Source organism: Xiphophorus hellerii, chromosome 23 (genome assembly GCF_003331165.1).
Source record: "Xiphophorus hellerii strain 12219 chromosome 23, Xiphophorus_hellerii-4.1, whole genome shotgun sequence".
Classification (NCBI taxonomy): Eukaryota; Metazoa; Chordata; class Actinopteri; order Cyprinodontiformes; family Poeciliidae; genus Xiphophorus; species Xiphophorus hellerii.
Window position 1 is genome coordinate 30909583 of NC_045694.1, and position 23639 is coordinate 30933221.

Sequence of the window (23639 nt, forward strand, 5' to 3'; positions counted from 1 at the left end):
ATTCCTGGATGACAAAGAGTAAATTCTAAACCTGCTTTTATTATGCGTCAGGTTTTAATTTTCTTATATGGCTCAACAGCGGCATCTTGTGGTTTTGTTTAGCCATTACACGAGGACGTCATCCTTCGAGTTTTAAGAAGTACACTGGATACATGCGTGACATCAGCAAACAACTTCTGGAGGTGAGTTTGTGGTGCAAACCGTGAACAGGAGTTTCTGCTCGTCACCATAAACTCATCATGACAGAATCAGAACCTCACTGCTTCAGGCATGGGGTTCATATAATCTGATGTAATCTGTATTTGCTGCCTGCACAGGTAAACTCAGCCCCCAGCAGTGTGAACTGTTGAACTCCTGATGAAAATGTTTTCTCTTTACAGCATAAGAAGAACAGAGTAAGGAAAAGTCTTGACTCCAGATTTAAATGCACCATGAATTATTCCAAAGAGCAGTTAGTTATTATCTGTCAGATTACCACAAACTGCACTCTGATCTGTCAGACTGAGGGACTTCAAGGATTAAGTTTGTGATTAAATTTGGAGCAGCACCTGAATGAACACAGAAATGTTTTCCTGTCGATGCTTTAAAGCATAAAAAGAACTAGTGTACTAAACTTTTATTATTATTATTTTGAACATGAAAATAACACTTTCCACTTCTGTGGCTCCACTTCCAGCTGGTGTCCTCTGCCTGAAGCCTGGGAGCTTCAGGTTCTGTTCTCTGTTCTGGGTCAGCCTCCATCACTACTGTCCTCTCTTTTGCTTTGTCCACCAACACAGGAGGAGGTGATTCTGACATGTGATCCAGGTGTGTTGAACCAGGGACACATCCAGACCTGCAGCAGCGGCCCTGGAGTTCTGGATCTGAAGACTCCTGCTCTGCTTCAGCAGCAGTTCCTGTACGCTCCTTTCCCACAGACTTGTATCATCTCACTCACTGAGCAAAAACATACTGTGTTCTATTTTGTAAATCTTGAATAAATATTAAGTTTACTTAATACAGGTTATTCTTTTTTGTGAATCTCACTCAAAAACAGGTTCCTCTAAGTTAATGTAAAGCTGTAAAATGACTGTTCTTAGAAAAATGTAAATGTTCAAAAGTCGATCATTTTAATGGCTCTTCAAATTGAATCTAAAGATTCGGTTCTCTTCGACGAGCCAAAAGTCCCATCCTACTGTCCAGTTTTAATTGTGTCGATAGCAATAGTTCATGGCCCTCAGTCCAAACAAATTAAGTCTAGGACATAGAACAGACAAACAGATAGTGGGCCCTGCTTGGTGCATATATAATGTATGCTTTAACTCTTTAACGTCCTGCGGGTTTACTGGAAAGTGCCTCGGAGCCCGCGCGCCGTCATGGCAGTGAAGGCCCCGCCATATCAGTGACGCACCAATCAGCAGAGGGTCTGCAGGTGAGCAACGGGAAGACAAAGGGTGTTGTTCTCTACGGGAGAAGTAACACAAGTACGGTCGGAAAGATGGAAAACAAGTGTAGCCAGGTGAGTTTTGGCGGTCTGCGGATACTTGGAATGTCCCCAAGAAAGTAACTGGGAACATGAAAAGTTCGGGCTGCGGTGACGCCTGTCAGGGTTGTTACATTGTTTAAAGCTGGGGGAATTCCCAGTTCACTTGGTTTACTAGCATTGATGCAGCGAACGTGTCTGTTACGTTGTTGAAGTGTTTCCTTGTTTTGCTGCACCTCTAATCTAAACACGCCGGGGCCCCGCAGGTATTCTGGGCTCAGTACCGCTCACTGACAACATGTCTGATGACTAATTTAGATACATATAGACCTGCTGTTGATTGTAGCGAATTTACAGAACTTCGCTCTTTTATTACGCCAGAACCAGCCTTGATATTCTCCGGAAGGTTCTGTGTTTTCAGCTCTAGTTTAGCCGTTCACCATCGCTATCAAGTCTTCTTGTTGTTTAGCGCGGTAAAATGTATCGTCCGTGTCTTTTAAATTGATGTAACTGTAGATAATTTCTATCCTTGTAAAATAAAAATAATTTCGATAGGATGTTTGATTAAATACACCTGGCGCCACAGATCTGCTGCTCTGTGGCGCCACCTCATGATCATTTTTCGGTACTGCCACATGTTTAAAGTTTTCGCTCCGTGTACGGGTGCATCAGATTAAATAAATAGAATTAGTTCAGTAGCTCAAATCTAAACAGGAAACTTGTGTTTATGTTAGGTTTATTCCACACAGCGCGATATGTTTCTGTCAGTGTTGATGATGATGATATGAAATGTTAACCTCAGCCCAGTTAGAAGGACCACCGTCATGTTTTTTGACTGTTGGATGAAGCTGGAGTACCCAGGGAGAACCCATTCTTGTATGAGGAGAACATACTAACTCCATGACAAGAGACTTCAGGCTGAGATTCAATCCCAAACCCTTCTTGCTGCTAGTTGAAAGTGCTGACAGTTATGCTTTTGTGCCGCTGCTTAGCTAATAAAAACAAAAAAAAAGTCCTGTGTAGAATATTAAATTGATATTTAATAATGATCAGCGTGCATACTGAAAGTCTGTCCAGGTACTGTGCAAGACATAAACTAAATACTGGTTCAGGGCTTCCTTTGCATGACTTCCTCCATCAGTATGACGTTCTGTATGTGGTTCCTCTGAGGTGCAGTGGAGGCCCTGGTTACTTTATCAACCATCAGCCCACAAGTTCTCTGTGGTTCAGTCTGTTTAATGTCAGACTGAATTGTTGGCCTCCAGGGTCATTGAAGCAGCAGTTGGTACCTTTGACTGTGTGGGTTGTTACCAAGTCCTGCTAGAAAATCTAATGAGCATGTCCATAAAGCTGGTCAACAGAAGGAAGTATGAAGAGCTCTAGAATGGCTGTGGACCTGAGAAAACCCAGTGGACCAGAACCAGCAGGTGACATGGCTCCCCTCCACTGACTGTGGAAACTTCACTCTGAACCCATAGAAACATGACTTCTCTTCCTCTCCCAGCTAGCAACTTTACTTTTATCTGAAAACAGGACACCAAACTATTAAGTAACATTCCAGGTCAGATGTTTCTGATGTCGTGTCTGGTCCAGGAATGGCCTATCAAAAGGAATGTGATGGCAGTAGAACATGTCCTGGATATGTCTGTGTGAGGTGGATCCTGAAGTTCTGAGTCCAGTCTGTACTCTCAAGCTGTAAACTCTTGGTCAGGGTTTACTCCACGACCCTCTCAAGACTGCCGTTATTAATGTTTCCTATGCACATTTGTATTCCATCTTTTTTCCTTCCACTAAAGGGGAATTTTCCAGTAACATTAGGGCTGCATGATATCTGGAATGATCTAATTGTGATATTGTTGTTGAAAATATTGATTATAATTGGAACGATTCTTTGATTACTTCTTTCTTTATTGTAACACAATTTCTTCACCACTCTTGAGTTTTGTCATCTCAAGCTCTAAAAATATACATCCAGTGTAGAGATGAGCAGCAGTCAGAATGCATCCGACTGGATGTCTCTTAGTTTTAGGCGGCTTGCAGCAGTCATGGCTCATTTCCTCAGAGAGGTTACCGTTTCCTGTTGGTTGCTGAGGTGTTGTGAACAACGTGGTCCTTCTCTGTTTTAACTGTCAGGTGCAGAACATTGAGCGAGTGCAGGCTCTGGAAGCCTGGCTGGAAACGACCAACACCAAGCTGACCCAGGTTAACGGCCAGAGGAAGTACGGAGGACCACCTGAGGGTGAGACACAGCCACACTGGGACACCATCATATAAACATGTTAGGCAGACAGTGCTGTAAAAAACTATTTGTCCCTTTTCAGATCTCTGCCGCTGTTTTTATCTCTTCTGAAAATTTTACATTATCAAATTTGAATCAGACAGAGATGGGGTGATTAAACCAAAAGATAAATTTTTACATGAGAATTTTATCCATTAGGGGAAAAAATTATCCAAGCCAACCTGACCATACGTGAAAAAGCAAATAACTTAAACCGTATAACTAGTTGTGCCACCAACTGACATCAAGGGTGCTAATGAGTATTTAACATCACTGAGACATGTTGACCATTCCTTTACAGAAATGTTCAAATTCAGCTATATTGGAGGGTTTGGAAGTATGAACAGTGTGTTTTAGGTCAACCTACAATATCTGAATTGGATTCAAGTCCAGACTTTAGCTAGACTCCCTGCAAAGCTTAATTTTGTTTTTTGTTTTTTTTCCTTTTTGAGTCATTCAGAGGTGCCGTACTTTGGCTCATTCTCCTGCTGCGTAACCAATGAGCTGCAGGCCATGTTCTGATGGCTGGACATTCTACTGCAGGATGTTCTGGTACTGAGCAAAATTCATGATTCCTCAGTAATGACAAGTTGTCCAGGTCATGAGAAAGCAAAGCTGCTCCAAACCGTCATACTACCACCGTGTTTGATTCTCAGTATGGTGGTCTGTTTCTGAAATGCTGCTGGTTTCACACCACATCATCTTCCAAAGTGATTCACTTTTGTCTTTTCACTCCTCAGAATATTTCCCTAAAGGTCTTTGGAATCATAAAGATGTGTTTGGTAAAATGTTTGTGATTGTTTTGGTCAGCTGTGGTTTTGGCCTTGGTTTATCCAGTTTCTCTTTTTCATTGTCAAGTCATGAACTCTGACCTTGCCTGAGGAAAGTGAGGCCTGCAGAGTGTTAGATGATGTTTTGTGACCTCCAGGTTGAAACATTGTTGTGCTCTTGGAGTCATTTTGGTTGACCGACCTTTGCTGGCTCTGTTGTCTGAGGGAATGTTGCATCATTCAGGTTTTCTGGAGGGCAGAAAGTGTTAACATCAGTACAGTAAACACATGCCTGTAGATCCTGGACGTTTTCCTGACTTTGATACAGCAGAAAGAAGTTATTCAAACACATCTAATGGTGGAAAGGAAATCTATTTTGATAAAGCGGGTCAGACATGAGTCTTTGTCTTTTTCCTCAGGAAGCTGAAATACTGAATGTCTTTGTTTCAATAAAACTAGGACATTAGCTGAAGAACGACTGACATGTTTCTGCTAAAAGGGAGGAAGTCATTGAAGGGTTTGGGACTGAACTGTAACTTCGATCATAGGATTCTTGATTGAACAGTTGGATGGATCCATGTGGGAAAGAACATTTTTATTTAGTGTATTGTTTTATGCTCTGAGTGGTCATGTTGTGCATTAAGTTTGTAATATAAATAAACATGTTGGAAATTCAAAGAAAGACTTTCGTAACCCTTTCCAGTCTGATGTCAGTGACTTTGTTCTATTTTTGATTTTTTTTTTTTTCTTAGATGATGCTTTTTGTAATAGAATAGAAGTACTTTATTCATCCCAGCAGGGAAATTACTTCGCAGTTACAGCATAGAGACAAGACACAATAACAACTGAGTAGTAGTTGTAGATAAAATAAAAATAAAAATATACAATGTTATAAATTGTAAAAATATGAAATGCTGTTAATATAAAAAGCAACTTAGAGCAGTCCTTGCAAAGATTTTAAAAAATGCAGATATGTATATGTAAATATATGTACAGCAAGTGTGCCATAGTGCAGTTGTGCAAAATTGGACTGATTAGTGCAGAACAATGATTTAGCTTTTATTGTACAGTGAGATGGCATGTGGCAGGAAGGATTTCCTGTATCTGTCCCTACGGCAGCGGAGCTGGAGCAGCCTATGTGAGAAGGTGCTCCGCTGTCTGTCCACTATGTGGTGGAGAGGGTGCTGTTTATTGTCCATAATAGACAGAACCTTCTTCAGTGTCCTCCTCTCCTCCACAGTTTCCAGGGACTCCAGCCTTAGTCCCAGTACAGAGCCAGCTTTCCTGATGATTTTGTCCAGTCTATTAGAGTCGCTGGCTCTGATGCTGCTTCCCCAACACACAGCAGCAAAGAAGATGGCACCGGCAACAACACTGTGATAAAAGGTCTCCAACATCTTGCTGCACACTTTGAAGGATCTCAGCTTCCTTAAAAAATAGAGTCTGCTCATCCCCTTCTTGCACACAGCGTCAGTGTTAGATGCCCAGTCCAGTCTGTTGCCGATTACAACTCCGAGGTATTTGTAATCCTCCACCTCCTCCACCACTTCCCCTTTGGTCTTCAGTGGCCGTGAAGATGTCTTCTTCCTTCTGAAGTCAATCACCATCTCTCTGGTCTTACTAATGTTGAGCCTCAGGTGATTCTGCTCAGACCACTCCACAAAGCCGTCCACCAGTGTCCTGTACTCCCCCTACCCTCCATCCCCGGGTGTATACCCGACAACCGCTGAGTCATCAGAAAACTTCTGTAGGTGACATGACTCAGAGTTGTACTGGAAATCAGTGGTGTACAAGGTGAAGAGAAAGGGAGAAAGCACAGTTCCCTGTGGAGCTCCTACGTCACTGACCACCACATCAGACAGGACACTGCCCAGACGGACAAACTGTGGCCTGCCTGTCAAGTAGTCAGTAACCCAGGAGATCACTGAGTCGTTGACACCCATCCTCCGCAGCTTCTCACCCAGTAGCAGAGGCTGGATGGTGTTGAAGGCACTGGAGAAATCAAAGAATGTGATTCTCACAGTGTCTCCTCCACCATCCAGGTGCGACAGTGCTCGTTGCAGCAGGAAGATGACGGCATCGTCAACTCCTAAGTGGGGCTGGTAGGCAAATTGCAGGGGGTCTAGAAACATCCTCACCCGAGGCCTCAGCTGGGCCAGGACCAGTCTCTCCATGCCCTTCATCACATGAGATGTGAGAGCGACTGGTCTGTAGTCCTCTGGGTCGGATGGCCTTGGCTTCTTGGGAACAGGAACCACATGTGATGTCTTCCACCGCAGCAGGACTTTCTCCAGCCTCAAGCTCAGGTTGTACATGTGTGCCAGTACAGGGGACAGCTGGCCGGAGCAGGTCTTCAGGATCCGTGGTGTAATGCCATCAGGTCCTGCAGCCTTCCCCTGGTGTAATCGCTCCAACTGTCTCTTAACCTGGCCTGTAGTCACCGTTAGCTGGGGGTAGGTGTTGTTGTCTGCAGTGGAGATGGGGGAGGAGGGGGGGAGGAGGGGCTGAAGGAGAGGTGGTGTGCAGGAGAATGTCGGTAGGTGGATTGAACAACTTGGGGCAGTGTGGATGTGTGGGGGGATGGTGGTGGTAGGGGAGTAGCAGGAGGTGAGCTAAACCTGTTGAAAAACTGGTTAAACTGGTTTGCTCTATCCAGGCTCCCAGATGTCTGTGTGTCTTTCCCCTGCAACCCAGCGATTTGCTTCAATCCTTTCCACACATCTCTCACACTGTTCTGCTCGAGTTTAGACTCAAGCTTCCTCCTGTAGTTGTCCTTGCATGTCCTCAGTGTCTCTCTGAGTTCACGCTGGACTCTCCTCTGCTCCTCCTTATCTCCAGACCTGAAAGCCATCTTCTTTTTGTTTAGAAGTGCCTTCAGGTCACTGGTAATCCAGGGTTTGTTGTTGGAGAAGCAGCGCACGGTCCGGGCTGGCATATGACAGTGTCCTCACAGAATCTGATGTATACAGAATCTGAGGTAATCTGATCCTCACAGAGGTTTATTTAAATAATTACATCTGGAAATGAGGTAGTAATCAGGCCTTGGTTTTGGTTGTGAGAGTGAGCTCCCACTTTTCACAGGTTGGCTTTGACTGTTTTTCCCTTTATGACTGAAATCCTCATTTGAAACCTACTTATATTTACTCTGGTTATCTTTATCTTGACTATCTCAAGCATTTAGGTGCGACAAAGTGAAAGCGCTGTGGGTCCGTTCCAGTATTCAGGCCTGCCAAGGTTTTATGTTTGTTTCCAAGATGTCAACATTTTCCTCATTCTCCTTCAGCTGCTGTGGTCTAACACTGCAGCAGAGCAATGTGGGCCTCATGCATTGTCTGTCTTATAGAATGTTAAAGCTGACTTATCGTTGTCATTTTCTGTTCCTCAATAAAATATTTTTGTTTATTGCTCAATACTTATGGAGAGTCCTCTTGATGAGATGAATTGACCTGACCTGGCCAGAGTTGATCTGGCTGTGGAGAACAGACAAATACATAACTGTCCCTCTGCTGGTCAGCTGACAGAAGGCCATGTATTTTTCATTTGCCCACAAGGAATATAAATTTGTCTGTCTGGAAGTAAATGTGGTTATATGTTGTGTAAACTAAAGGAGCTCCACATAATGTCAGCTTACTAGACTTGTTGCTGTGTTTAAGAATAAAAAGGTCTAATATTCTGCATTGATAACGCTTGGCTTCATATTAGATTTAGCAGATTTAGAAATACTAGATTTGGTGGGCCTATATTTTATAGTTGTGATATTTATATAAATATATGGATTTATATATTTTATGGGTAGAATTTAACAGCAGGATGAATAATTGTTTTTTTCTTTTTACATTGAAATAATTAAACTGTGTTATACATTGTTTTATATTTTGCAAATAGCATAACACTGTGGTATAACACATAACACATAAACATGAGTAATGCAGGAGATAATAGGATTATCTATTCATTATGGGGAGGCAAAGGTGATGTATTTAGTACAAAAACTCAGCAGTGAAAGAAAGTATATTTTATTTGTATGGCAGTAAACATCATAAATAAATACTGATAAATGTTTTATAATGAAAATTTAAAAAAGGTCTTGTGCTTAGAACTTGTGATGTTATACATAGTTCCTATGATTGGTGGTGATTATCTGCTGTGTTGTGGTGACCTCACAGAATTCATATAAAAAGTAGCAGTATCTACCTGCAGTAGATACAGAACAACCACACTGTGTGTCTCAGGCTGCTATTAATTTAGCCTCTGGCAAGGTAAATAGAGCTGCTTAAACCAGAAGAGGGGCTGCACAATATAGTACTATTATAATGTCACCAGGAATCAATATTGTCACAGAAAACTGTTTGGAGTGCAAACATTTTGTCTAAAATGTTTCTAAAAATGGGAAGTTACTGAGTTGGTAACAGACCAGAGACGGTTAACTGCAAACAGCAGACGTGACCTGGTGGACGTGTCAGTCAGTCAAACCTCTCTAACATTGGAGGAAAACAAGACAGTGGTTGACTGTTTGACCCTTGCTGAGGTATGAATGAATAAATGAATAAATTAAAAATACTTTTTTAGTCCCAGAGGGAAAGGTAGATAAGATCGGCTTCATATGCAAGTATGGAAAATAACACAGCAGGTCTTGATGCTCAAGTAAAATTTTTTGCAAAAATCTAACTTTTTTTAATTTTATTTTTTGCGCGATCGTGACTAATTAAATACAACCACAATCAGATTTAGGTCTGAGCGGTTTGCGAGCCCAAAGTCGGTATGTGTGGAAGAACAAGGCAGATGTCAGCGCTCTGTTTACCGAGATAACAATACTGTGGATGCATTTTAAAGTTTTTCAGCCATGGAGCCGACACAAATTGTAATTTTGGGGGGTCAAAATACCAAAATTGGGCTGTTTATTCTCCCGTGAAAAAGTCTGATGTGGGTTGCATTTGCCTGGTGTGTGAACGTAGCACAAGTTGATGAACTGGGATCACATGCTGAATATAACCTCCTCCTGTTAACACACCTTTAGCTGGTTCTTTCTGTGTGTGCAGTTCCCCCTGATATGTATCTAAATGTTTCTAATCTTCATATTTATCCTGACAGGTGGCGGTGTATCTGCCACTGAGCCTCATAGCCCTCCTGTCTTGTCTTGGTTTAGGGTGGGACGGTCCAACCCCAGCTGAGCGCTGTGAGGTCTTCATCAGCCACATCCCTCGGGAGACCTACGAAGACCTGCTCATCCCCTTGTTCAGCTCTGTGGGGCCTCTCTGGGAGTTCCGCCTCATGATGAACTTTAGTGGCCAGAACCGGGGCTTTGCCTATGCTAAATATGGCACACCGGCCTTCGCCACCGAGGCCGTCCTCAAGCTGAACGGCTACATGCTGGAGCCCAAGTGCTACCTCTGTGTCCGCCGCAGCACAGAGAAGAGACACCTCTGTATTGGAAATCTGCCGGCTGCCACTAAACAAGAAGACCTGAAGCAGGTTAGGTCGGTCTGCCTGTTGGGAGTGAAACTGAAGAACAAGAATGCAGAGATCAGAAATTAATTTATTTAAATTATGTACCAACACACAAGGTCTTCTGGAAGGTAGGTGGGACTGATAAGTGTGTGTGTGTTTTCAAGGTGCTGCGGCGGCTGGTGGACGGGGTGGAGAGGGTTTCTCTGAAGACCGGTCCTGGCATACAGGGGGTCTCTGCTGTCGTTGCCTTCTCCTCCCATCATACCGCGTCGATGGCCAAGAAGGATCTAGTGGAAGGTAATCTAGAGACCAGTCCAACTTCTGGTTTTTTAATGATTTAACACATTTTGTCATTCTACAGGAATTCATACCACTTCCAACTTATTCAGTTATTTGTGTCTTGCTACAACTGCATTTAATTTGTTTCAGTTTGTTTTAGATAGATCAGCACAGCATTGTGCCAAATTGTGATGGAAAATGATGCATGTAGGCCTGTCACGATAGCAAATTTTGCTCAACGATTAATTGTCTCAAAAATTATTGCGATAAACGATAATATTGTTTGAAGACCTTTTTACACTGATTTAATGGAAATGACGTAATAATTCATGCGATTTCTTGCCAAAGTTAGATACACTTTATTTTCAAAAGAACACTTAACACTGGAACTGATAAACAAAACATCCATCCATCCATCCATCTTCTTCCGCTTATCCGAGGTCGGGTCGCGGGGGCAGCAGCCTCAGAAGGGAGGCCCAGACTTCCCTCTCCCCAGCCATTTCTTCTAGCTCCTCCGGGGGAATCCCGAGGCGTTCCCAGGCCAGCCGAGAGACATAGTCCCTCCAGCGTGTCCTGGGTCTTCCCCGGGGCCTCCTCCCGGTGGGACGTGCCCGGAACACCTCACCAGGGAGGCGTCCAGGAGGCATCCTGACCAGATGCCCGAGCCACCTCAACTGGCTCCTCTCGATGTGAAGGAGCAGCGGCTCTACTCTGAGTCCCTCCCGGATGACTGAGCTTCTCACCCTATCTCTAAGGGAGAGCCCAGCCACCCTACGGAGAAAACCCATTTCGGCCGCTTGTATCCGTGATCTCGTTCTTTCGGTCATTACCCAAAGCTCATGACCATAGATGAGGGTGGGAACGTAGATCGACCGGTAAATCGAGAGCTTCGCTTTTTGGCTCAGCTCTCTCTTCACCACGACGGACCGGTACAGCGCCCGCTTGACAGCAGACGCTGCGCCAATCCGCCTGTCGATCTCCCGCTCCCTTCTTCCCCCATTCGTGAACAAGATCCCGAGATACTTAAACTCCTCCACTTGGGGCAGGACACCCCCCCTGACCCAGAGAAGGCACTCTACCCTTTTCCGGCTCAAGACCATGGCCTCGGATTTGGAGGCACTGATCCCCATCCCGGCCGCTTCACACTCAGCTGCGAACCGCTCCAGCGAGAGCTGCAGATCACGATCTGATGAAGCCAAAAGGACCACATCGTCTGCGAAAAGCAAAGATGAGATCCTAAGGCCACCAAATCGAATCCCCTCAACACCTTGGCTGCGCCTAGAAATTCTGTCCATGAAAGTGATGAACAGAATCGGTGACAAAGGGCAGCCCTGGCGGAGTCCAACTCTCACCGGAAACGAGCCCGACTTACTGCCGGCAATGCGGACCAGACTCTGACACCGGTCATACAGGGACCTGACAGCCCGTATCAAAGGGCCCGGTACCCCATACTCCCGGAGAACCCCCCACAGGGCTCCCCGAGGGACACGGTCGAACGCCTTCTCCAAGTCCACAAAACACATGTAGACTGGTTGGGCGAACTCCCATGCACCCTCCAGGACCCTGCCGAGGGTGTAGAGCTGGTCCAGTGTTCCACGACCAGGACGAAAACCACACTGCTCTTCCTGAATCCGAGGTTCGACTATCCGACGGACCCTCCTCTCCAGGACCCCTGAATAGACCTTGCCAGGGAGGCTTAAGAGTGTGACCCCTCTATAATTGGAGCACACCCTCCGGTCCCCCTTTTTGAACAGGGGGACCACCACCCCAGTCTGCCAATCCAGGGGAACTGCCCCCGATGTCCATGCGACATTGCAGAGTCGCGTCAACCAACACAACCCTACAACATCCAGAGCCTTAAGGAACTCCGGGCGGATCTCATCCACCCCCGGGGCCCTGCAAACAAAACAACCAAAAACAAAAATAAAATGGATTCTCAGTCTCCATTAACAAAAAACTCACTTGAAAAAAAAAAACTAAACAACATAAAGCCAAAGTGGAAATAAATACTGCATTCAACCAAATGAGTGCAGCTTATGAATTCTGTATATTATGTTGCCCTTCAGTAATAATTAGATTTAAATAGAGAAGATGGGCACATCGACTACCTGATGCAATAGTTCACACTACACGATTTTTTGCTCCTATTTTTCCCCTTATAACAATCTTAAAACGCTGGTCTTTCTAAGATTGTGTGGTGTGTTACGGTAGATCGTCGTTGCCCCTCCGATCTAAATCAGGGGTTTTCCCCGACTGGGCGCTTTAACGCAGCCTATTGAATGTGACAGGCAGCCAATTAGAAAGCGCGGATTCTCCTCGTGTTTTCTGAGGGGAAATTACATCGGGGAATCCCAAACAGCTGACACGGCGCAACCCGAAGTCCAGCGGACATTGGAGATGATATGTGGAAACAACATTAATGTTTATTCAATATGCAAATAATATAGAAATGACAAGAGGAGGAGTTGGAGCGAAATTGCTACCGCAGTTGATAAACCCGGTAACTTTTCAGCTGTTCTTCGTTAACGTGACGTAAATAGGTTATAATGATTTTCATCCAGTCAGGACTTTACGCTGACACTAGCCACATGCATTGCAGGTAGATTGTAGTAAAGCATTGATTAATGCCTGGTTTTAAAATTAGTTAACTGAACTTGTAGCCATTATTTTGTGCCCATTGTTGGACACCACACGGCAGGAACGAACCCGATCGAATCGTTATACTTAGTGTAAAGCCCAGCGCACACTGCACGATTTTAGAGCTGTCGGCAGATTGTTGGCCCATTTTCAAAACCTGACAGATCACACATTAGCCGACAGAAATCCTAGGTATAATTAGGAAGGGGGGGTCAGTTGAGAGCACCGGAGTTGAGCCTTTTTTCATTCGGTGTCATTAACAGAAAGAGAAAAAGGCCGGAAGAGACGATAATGCCGATAATTAAAATGACGTGGATAGTTTTAATTTATCGTACGATTAATCGATTTACCGTTTATCGCGACAGGCCTAGATGCATGATTTTTAACTTTATTTTTATTTATTTATTTATTAAAGCTCCAGTATGCAACTTTTATAAAGAACTTGTTAAAACTGTCTGTATATCCTGACAGTTTGTGATAAGACGGATAATCTGTGAAAAATCTGATCTTCTCCCTGAGCTATTATTCCTCTCTGAAGAAATGCAGTGATGGCAATCAAAAACAACCAATCAGAGCCAAGAGGAGGGGCTGGGTGCTGTCAATCAACATCACATACTCACTGGTAAACTTGCGAAAGGTCGAAAAATACGTTTTAACAAATGTAAATCTGAAAAGTTTTCTGTCCATTTCTATTCATGCACTCCAGTAAAAACCAGACCCTGGTTCTCACTAGGCTTCGTACAGTCTGGACCCTCGGCTATTAAGAAACCATCACATCCTGGATGTGTGGCCTCTGCTGAAGTTTTAAATGATTGTCTGATTTTACCCAATCACTAAGGTTTGATCATGTGAGGCGCTGTAAATTTCCTGTTTAGAGCACAGGAAACGCCTGTGCTGTAAACAATGATCCCTCACTGTGAAGAGAGAAATATCATCTTTGCCAGCAATAAATTGCTTCAAACATTCCTCTTGTTCCAAATTTAATAGCTGAATATTTGCAAGCATGTCCAACACGAACTGAACGGCTTCCTTCACTTCATCTGCTGCCTTTGCTAAAACTACAGATGGAGCACGATTCAAAGCCAGGGTAGAAAATGAACCTCATCGTTCACAAATTCTCCTTCTGTTTGCTGATTGGCCAGGATGAAATTCTATTGGAGAAATCGGGCTCAATGGGAGAAATCCAAGACAGAGCACTGAGAGGAAATTAGAATTGAGCAGAATTTGCAAGAAGGCGATGGCCGGGCTAATATTCAGTCCCACTTGAGTCAATACTTTGCAAGATCACTTTGATTTTTCTAGTAGCTCTTCCCTGAAACAATGAATCATTTTCTTTCAATGTCAGTCTTGTCAGCCTTTCTTTCCTTTGTGTCATAAAAATCCCAATAAAACACAGTAAGTTGTGGTTTTATGATGGGTACATATACTTTTGTAAGGAACTGTTTGGGGTTTTTCTATGTGTGACGGAGAAGATATGCAGAGTCAGATAAACATCTCTACTCTGTCTAGAATTCAAGAAGCGATTTTCATTGGAGATTTCCATCAAGTGGGAACCAGGAGAGAACCCGAGCCCCAGCCAGACATGTTCTCCTCCAGCCCCAAAGATTCTGCTGCAGCCGTGCTTCGTGCCCTGCAGCCAGGCCGTCTCTCACCCTTCAGCCCCGCCACAGCTCCAGCCTGCTGCTCCGCCCGTCTCTCCAGGGTTCTGCAGGGCGGTGGGGGAACCAGTCTCCCCCCCGCACCCACATGTGCGTTACCCCGTCCTGGCCTCCCACCACCCCCAGCAACACATGGTCTGTGCGCCATCCCCAATGATGCTCCTCCATAAGGTTTGCGAGGCACACGGGTTTGGTCAGCCATTCTATGAGCTAGACTACAGTTTGGCCAGACCAGATGGCTTCGTCAAATTTACCTACAAGGTTCTGATCCCCGGCATCAGCAGACCCTTCAGGGGGAAGGTCATGGTGCTGCCGGGACCCAGTGTCAAAGTCATGCTGGAGGAGGCTCAGCGGGCCGCTGCCCAGCAGCTGCTGCAGAAGATGTTCCACAACCAGCAGGTGGCCTGAACACTCCACCAGCTTCCAGCTGCGACGTTCCTGTTTCACATCTGTTTTACTGAACAAAAGAAAAGATTTCATTCTGTGTCATTTCTTCTTCTTTTTTTTGCATGTTTTTAATAGTGTTGGTTAACTCGTGTGTCCAGTTTGAGTTTAAGAAGTTTGTTTGCATGCTTTTTTAAAAATATTTATTTTATTTTTGCTGTGTTCTGAGTTGCTCATTTTAATAAAAATGAGATTTGCTAAAAAAAAGAAAAAGGGTGGTGTTTTAAAATGTGCAATGAAGAATTGGGTCCTAAGTTGTGTTTTTTACCTTAGAGCAGGGTTTGAATTAACCAATTAAAATTGCAGTCTTATACAGAAGGAGAAACATTACTTACTGATTTCAGAGTTTAGACCATTGCAAGTTAACCAAGCGACCTTCCCACTGAAATGCGACGAAATGCAGGCATGAAGAAAGCAGGTGAGAGAGTCTGCCTTTATGCTCACATCCATTGAGGTAATTAGGTGCCAGGTATCCTCAATCCTGGGGCAGGCTTCATCCTGCTACATTCAGAAGAAAGGAGAAGCGGAGACATCAATAAACATTTGTTAAATTGTTTCAACCCAGCTGAGACATGTAACACCAAATCCCACCTGTAGGTGGCAGCATTTCTCCTACTCCACTGCTACTTCCGCCTGACTATGTCTAGATATCCACGAATGATTTGGTGAATAACAAAAATGAAGATATTTAAGGTCCTGAAAGGATGAATAAAGTTTGTGTAAAATCTGTCTGCCTGTTATTTCTATATGTACTGTTACAGTCCAAGGCCTTTCCTCCGGGTCTGTAACATCCCTATTCTAGAGTTTCTAATTGGTTCTGATTGGAAGTGGAGGCAGCTGGCCAGTGTCTCCAGAATGACATCACATCCACAGACCAGGTGAGGTCAGAGGTCAAGCGTCCATGAGAGGAACCGGATCAACCCTGCAACATTTCCTCACATCGACTCGATTAGAGTATCGGATTCACTTCAGACTTAAAATAAAAAACCAAAGAGAGAAACTAAAAGGTTTTTTAATACTGTATTAAACAGAAAATAGAAATTATGTTTATGTTAAAAAGACGAAGTAATTTCACTTTAAAAGCTTCGTCTGAGAACCAACAGGAAAATAACTCACACATTCAGCCTCTAACCAGAATCAGAACCAGGAGCATCAGAAACAGTAAAAAGCATCTGGTTCTGATGAGAACCAAAACTAGATCGTTCAGCTGAGACCAGGAGCAACAGAACCACCAACATTTAAACACCAAAATGATGAAACATCCATCAGTCAGACAGAAAATCCTGATTTACAATCAATCAATCAATTGAGTAATAAATCAACAAATTTATGGTTAATAAAAACATTTATTCTAACATGATTGGACTGCAGTGAACATTAAACCCGTCCCAGCAGGCAGGTCAGGATTTTGTTTCTGTTTACCCAGCAGGTAAATCACCTGACTGGAATAAACCTGAAAACATCCAGATTTTTATTAATATGTCAGATAAAAAAAGTGCAAAAAAAATCTAAATTATTACATCTTAATTATTCTGAAGGCACCTGGTGGAGAAAAGCTCCGATCAAAACAAACAACACTAGTAATAATAATAATAACAACAATAATAATAATCAATGATAATAAATGTGAATTTGATTCTTCCGGTTAAAATTATTTTATCACCAGATTAAATGAGAAAATCTTATCAATGTGTGAGTGAGGAAGAGGAGTGTGGAGGGGCGCAGGCTGCTCTACCTGGGCCTACGGCACCACGATCTGATTGGATGCTGGGAGAGACCAGTGTGTTCAAGTTGTGCTAAAAGCAGTTAGCCTGTCAGAAAGCTATGCTAGCCTAAAATAGCCTCAATGCTAAACATGTAGCAGCTAATGCTAATGTTAGCGTTTATAATCACATTCCTACAGAAGCTCCATGAATGATCAGAGAAATTGTGAAGATTAACGGATAGAAAAACATTTTGAACCTGAAGAACAGATTAAAAATAATAAATATCTTTGTTGTTTATTTCTATGACTTGTGATGTAAAGCACCACGAACTGCCTTGTTGCTGAAATGTGCCATAAAACAGGGTTTATACAGGAATCCTAGACTTGAATTTACTACTTATTTTTACTATTGCTACAATATCTTAACTCCATTCATCCATCTATCCATCCATCCCTTTATCCAGGGTCAGGTCATGGGGGTAGGATCTTAAAAAGGAGGCCCAGACTTCCCTCTTCTCAGCCACTTGTTCCAGCTCCTCCAGGGGAATCCCAAGACATTCCCAGGCCAGCTGAAAGACATAGTCCCTATTTCGTGTCCTGGGTCTTCCCCAGGGCCTCCTCCCGGTGGGACGTGCCCGGAACACCTAACCAGGGAGGCGTCCAGGAGGCATCTTGATCAGATGCCTGAGCCACCTCAACTGGTTCCTCTCGATGTGAAGGAGCAGCGGCTCTACTCTGAGTCCCTCCCGGATGACTGAGCTTCTCACCCTATCTCTAAGAGAGAGCCCAGACACCCTACAGAGAAAACCCATTTCGGCCGCTTGTATCAGCGATCTCGTTCTTTCAGTCATGACCCAAAGCTCATGACCATAGATGAGGGTGGGAACGTAGATCGACCGGTAAATCAAGAGCTTCGCTTTTTGACTCAGCTCTCTCTTCACCACGACGGAGCGGTACAGCGCCCGCTTGACTGCAGACGCTGCACCAATCCGCCTGTCGATCTCCAGCTCCCTTCTTCCCTCAATCGTGAACAAGATCCCGAGATATTTGAACTCCTCCACTTGGGACAGGACACCCCCTAATCCCCCTGGAGTACGGACACAACCACAACTGAAAAAAACAAAAATATCCCAACAGTCCACCCTGTTAACACTGAAGAAAAACCTTGGTTGTTAAAGAAAAGTCTCAATGTTTACTATTGCATAGGTCTGTCACAAGCAGTGGTGCAAAAAGTGGGTATGCAGTGTATGCAACGCATAGGGGCGCTGCACTAGACAGGGCGCAAAAACGATGTAGGGAATTTTTTTTCTAGTCAGCATCTTATGTACTTAACAGCTGTTTGTGTATGAAATGGTCAATAACAGAGGAACAGCACTGATTTGGCGCCCCTCCCCTCCTGCCAGCCGCTCTCCCCTCTCATGTACCTTGAGCAACGTCCCTTCGAGAACGCGCTGAGGCGCGGTTTTTTAAAAATTTTTATTTGAATTGTAGTAATGCCTCGACAACAGGGTACGGAGCCCCCTAGGGGACATGGGGAATTTTTTTTCTTCCCCCCCAAAAATTCCCCATGTCCCCTAGAGGGCTCCGTAGGTAAGTAATGTCAGTGTATCAACAAGAGTTGTAAATATTCAGGTTAACTTAAGCTAGCCTAAAATGACAGGTGGTTGTTGTTGTCTCCGCCTCCTATTGAACCAAAACGGGACGCGATTTATTCCGTATTGCTATAAATGTCTGATAGACACACCTATCACACACACCTCGACAATAAGTGTAACAATAATATTAGGGTCAGCTAAATTGTCATTGCGGGACCTAAATACGACCCTCCCCCTCGCCTCCCCACTAACTGACGCTGTTGTCATGGTTACCTAGAGACGGTTGCTACGCAGGCGCGGTGAGCTGCTATCAACCCGCGTCTTTTTAAAATGTCCACCCGATACTACACCATCCTTAGAAGCAAAACCTCTGGCAAAAATACAGACGTGAGTAGGAAGACACACATTCCAGGCTAAACAATCACAGTGAAGTTTAATAGGAGCATTAAAAAAATGTGTCGGCGATATTCAGTGGCGCACAGTGGGTTGTTTGATATCGGACAGAATGGATCAGGAGAGGAACCGCAGACCCGTCAGAACCTAAAGAACCAGACATCAGTTTCTTCATCCCTCTGTCATTTCCTGAGACCTAAAACTAATATAAATGGCAATTTAAAGAACAAATCATACAAATAGATTAATAGTAAATAAATAAATATTGTGAAGAGAAACCGTTTATTTTTTCAACATTAAAAACGTTTGTTAGGATTGTGTAGGAATTTTTTTTATATATCTTTTATAAATACAGTGTTTTGTGGTCAATATTATTTCACTATTTTATTAATGTGGGTTGCCAGTTTGGATCAGGCTTCCTATCAATCTATAAGAATGACAGAAAACATGCTAACAAAAAGTCTCAGACCTGCAGCCCACAGGCGCTTCTAGACACAGGCTAACAGAAGTGGCTCTTTGGCTCAAATATATATTAAATTATGAAATATTGCCCTGTTTTTTGTTTCATTCTTTTTTAATTGCCCTGTAGGCAGCAATTTATTCACATACCTGTTGCTGAAATGTGTCATAAAACAGGGTTCATACAGGAATTCTAGATTTGAATTTACTATTTATTTTTACTATCGCTACAATATTTTTACTCGATCCATCTATCCATTTTCTTCCACTTTATCCAGGGTTGGTTCGTGGGGGTAGCAGTTTAAAAAGGGTGGCCCAGACTTCCCTCTCCCCAGCCACTTGTTCCAGCTCCTCCGGGGGGGAATCCCAAGTGTAACCCAGTGTTAAAAACACAAGTAAATAATTAATAGATGTTGATTTAATGTCTTCTTCTACAAGATTAAAAAGTATAAATAGATTTCATGTCTTATTCTACAATAAGAGTTAAAAAGTAATAAGATTAAAAAACATAAGTTAATAAATATGTTCATAAATATAGATAAAAAAGTTCTAAAAATCTTTAAAAACTTTGAAATATGCTTTTAGTGATATTTCTTTAGTGACGGATTAAACAACCAATAGCTGGCACAGTGTGATTTCACATCAGCCAATAAGGTTGATTGTCCCGCCTCTTTAACTGATGTGCTGAGATTTTGCACAGACTGCGTCAGACACACTTGAGAGCTCAGAGCTAGCGGTTGTTTCCGCTAATAGCCTGGAAGATCTTGTCAAATTTGACAGACTGTCAAAACAATGTTAAAATAGTTTCGCAAAATATATAATTCAAAATAGTAAATCCGTTTTTATTAAATCTCAGAAAGCTTCTCTTGTGAGCGGCTGAAGCCCGGGAAAATCCCCTTGTAGCGTCGTGTAGCATCGGTGAGTGATCGCACGCGCTCGGCAGTTGGCTCAGTAAATTCGCTGAAAATTGGATAAAATACCGAGTAACTGATCAAATTTAGTAAAAATAAAATTGTATTGTAAGATTTTTTTATTGTTATTATTGTGTATGTTGTATTTTATCTATGTAGTTGCACTTATTTTTCTATTAGCATATGTTCTAATATTTCAACGGTGCTAATTCATGGTTCTGTAATGTGCTTTTCTGTTAGCATTGCTTGGGAACTTTCTGTTCTGAGTAGGTCAGAGCTAATGTGAGCTTCTAATCCACATTCTGATGTTAAATATAGTGTTATAGATGTACTTCATTGGCACTACATATATATATATATATATATATACATACAGTATATGTGTGTGTGTATTACCACATATAAGCTAATTTCTTTAGTTTTACTGATGTGTTGGCAATATTGAACTCTGATAACTTGAATATTGTTGTACAACATGGAAAAAACATGAGAAATGATGAAAGATCTCTTTGAATTGTAGCTTAAGCTTTATTGATATTAGCATCCTGTATTTTAAGATGCTTTACTTTGGCCTTGTTCCAGGTCAAGATCATCCTCTCCAGAACTTGGATGGCGAGCCCCAGCCCAGAGGACCAAGTGAACTGGTAGATGGTGACCCGACTGGTCACTAGCCGTGAGACATTGAATGAACATTTGACAGACACATCGAAAAGACTGGGTTATTTCTTTTCTTTTTTCATGTTGGTGGGATTGAAGAGGTCTTCGAAGTATTCTGCACACCGGCCCACAACATCCCGAGTTGAGGTCAGCAGCACATGATCCCTACTATAAACAGTGTTGATGAATCCTGAACTTCTAATTTTATGACTTTCTGTTCCAGCTCAATGCGTTTGGATCGTTCTTTCTCCAGTTCCTGTTTAAGTGAATCTATGAGGGGCTCATCTGGTGGTGGTCAGCAGCACCAAATTCCTGGGGGTGCACATCACTAACGACCTCACCTGGACTGTGAACACCACGTCTCTGGCTAAGAGGGCACAGAAGCGCTTGTATTTCCTGCGGAGGATGAGAAGAGCACACCTGCCCCCGCCCATCCTCAAGACGTTCTACAGAAGCACCATAGAGAGCATTCTGACCAGCTGCCTCTCTGTGTGGTGTGGAAGCTGCAGCGCCTCCGACTGGAAGAACGTGAGGAGAGTGGTGCGGACAGCAGAAAGGATCATCGGGGCCCCCCTTCCCTCCATTCAGGACATTTCATCCCAGCGCTGCGTGTCCCAAGGCCGAAACATCATCAGTGACCCCTCACACCCCCACCATGGACTGTTCTCCCTGCTGCCCTCTGGAAAGAGGTTCCGCAGCGTCCGGTGCAGGTCCACCAGGTTCCGAAACAGCTTTTTCCCACTTGCTATCAGACTGCTGAACTCTTAACTGGACTGCACTTAAAATCTGGTCTCCACTTTATACCTTGCACATGTACAGAGCTAAATAACTTATATTTTACTGTCATTCCTGCACTTTATATTCTATATTTACATTCATATTTTATACTGTATTTTATTTTATTCTGGAGTAACCTCACAACATTGGAAGCTCAAAACATTGTTCTGAGCCGTATGCAACGAAATTTCGTTCTGTATACACCCTGTGCATGCAAAATGACAATAAAAGTCAGTCTAAGTCTATCTTTCAGTTTCTTCAGTTCTTTCTGTAAGAATTGGTTTTCTAGTAAAGCGATTCTAGAAGTCCTTTAACCTCATTCAAATCACTCTTTGACTTTTCTTGCTCTCTGGGCAAGAAGCACGTTTTTGTCACGACGTCGTCGCTGCTTTCTGTGTCCGATGTGTAACGTCAGGTGTGACTTTCTTACCTTTTCCCACAGACATCCGTCGGTTGTTCCTTGCAGTTGAAACGCCTTTCCAAAACCAGTCACTCCCATCATCCTGAGAGACCTGAGACACACTTTTGTCCACTATCTTCTCCATACCCGTCGTCGCCACGTATGAAAGGCCCCAATGAAGCGGGATCATGAAGGGAACAAGCGCCTCCGTCTGGCACCGAGAAGAGCATTAGAAATGCTACCTCGGGCCGTGCTCCTTTGGGCCCTTGCTGTGCAATCCATCTGCTCAGGAAGGTGTTTCTGGGCTCCCTCAGCTGCAGGTCGGTGGGTAAATTAGCCCAGAAGGTGTAGGGGGCGTCAAACCGCTGCCGCAGCTTCGGGAACTTTTCAAAGATCAAGTCAATGATGTAAAACTTGATCCCTACAAAAACATCTATGATAAAGCCCAGCAGCTGGTATGGAAACACACATGAAAAGATAAAGGCCAGCCACAGTCCCACGTAGATCTTTAGAGTGAGCTCTGGCCGGACCCACATGCACAGATTTTTTATCTTCTCAAGGATGTTGGCCATGTTTCCAAAAAGCTTCTGAGCTTTCTGAGCAGCATCGAAAGCCAAGTGGAACATCTGAAAGACATTTAGGTTGTCTTTTAGATGTTCCAATGGCTCACACACGTCGGGTATGATGCTCCCCTGGATCCTCCATCCTTTGGAAATTAGATAATTTTGGGAAAGGCGAAGAATCACGAAGAGCAAGATGAAGGAAATGGTCCAGCTATACCACACTGTGCACATGTACACAAAGAAAAAACAGAAAGTCATTTGCACAGAGCGCCAGCTGGATAAAGCAGGCAAGTTTCTAAAAAAGTGTGACACAGGTCTGAAGTCTCTTTCAAAGTGTCTCATGTTGTTTGTTATCTTCATGGGGCTTAATGGGTCCTCCCTCTCCACAATTGCCTCTTGGTGGAAACCAAAGTTTTCCATGAAAACTCTGAAACGATTGCGATTCCTCATTTTTCTGCTGTTGATTCTGCTCTTTATCAAAACTGTGTGAGCTCAATGTTGGAGCGCAACACATTAAATCTTTAGGACTTCTTTGCTCTATTGTGATGTACATCAGTTGTTCTTTGCCATTAGTTGAAACGCCTTTCCAAAACCAGAAGTCTCGTTCAAGACGTCTCATGTCGGTCCGCGGACCAATTGGTACCGGGCCGCGCAAGAAATAATGAACTACTTCGGGATCTTTTATTTTGAAAATCCTAAACCGGATTTTACCGGTTACGTCTTGCGCGTCAAAATTGAGCCAACTTGCAGCAGAATGAGTAACAAAACAACATCGGAGTACTGCACCCCCCCCACCAACAGCATTGGACTCGATATTTTTTATTTAACATGAAGAGATTAACAGTAGATTTCTACATGATTGAATTTTTGCGTTTGTGGTTTTCCGTACCTGCTGTGGTATAAGTGGTTGTGTATTCCAACCCTGACTGGTTTCGATGGAGTAGGTGGGCGTGGCGAAGTGACCTGTAATGCCATTTCCATATGTTTGGCTCTAGATTCCACATGTTTCGACCGAGCTGCACCAAACTTGGCATGAGTGATCCTCTGTGATCACACACACCATGTCATCCTGCACACACACACACACAGCAGAACTTTAGCCTGACCTTTCACCTCTCAACACCCTGGAGAACACCTGCTGCTGGTTTTCACACTGAGGAGAGTCATCTAAATAAACATCAGAAGATAAAAGTGTCTTAAAGA

The 23639-nt window shown here is 43.5% G+C and overlaps 2 protein-coding genes across 2 annotated transcripts; one reads left to right on the forward strand and one right to left on the reverse strand.

Moving 5' to 3' along the window:
• The first annotated feature begins 152 nt into the window (after window positions 1–152).
• Window positions 153–15006, forward strand: dnd1 (DND microRNA-mediated repression inhibitor 1). The gene is made up of 7 exons (XM_032555712.1): window positions 153–182; window positions 780–898; window positions 1333–1498; window positions 3596–3701; window positions 9657–9982; window positions 10123–10255; window positions 14384–15006. The coding sequence occupies exons 1-7, from the start codon at window positions 153–155 to the stop codon at window positions 14938–14940; spliced, it is 1437 nt and encodes a 478-aa protein (XP_032411603.1). The 3' UTR covers window positions 14941–15006.
• Window positions 15007–21971: 6965 nt separating this feature from the next.
• On the reverse strand, window positions 21972–22919 carry LOC116714912 (GRAM domain-containing protein 4-like). The gene has a single exon (XM_032555713.1). It carries the CDS (start codon window positions 22884–22886, stop codon window positions 21972–21974), a length of 915 nt encoding a protein of 304 aa, XP_032411604.1. The 5' UTR covers window positions 22887–22919.
• Window positions 22920–23639: the final 720 nt, after the last annotated feature.

Excerpts from the sequence above, each read along its gene's own strand:
- dnd1 (XM_032555712.1), top strand. The coding sequence starts at position 153 with ATGCGTGACATCAGCAAACAACTTCTGGAG. Across the intron at positions 899-1,332 it reads CTGCTTCAGCAGCAGTTCCT|TGCCTCGGAGCCCGCGCGCC; the intron begins GTACGCTCCTTT and ends TTTACTGGAAAG. Across the intron at positions 9,983-10,122 it reads AACAAGAAGACCTGAAGCAG|GTGCTGCGGCGGCTGGTGGA; the intron begins GTTAGGTCGGTC and ends TGTGTTTTCAAG.
- LOC116714912 (XM_032555713.1), bottom strand. The coding sequence starts at position 22,886 with ATGAGGAATCGCAATCGTTTCAGAGTTTTCATGGAAAACTTTGGTTTC.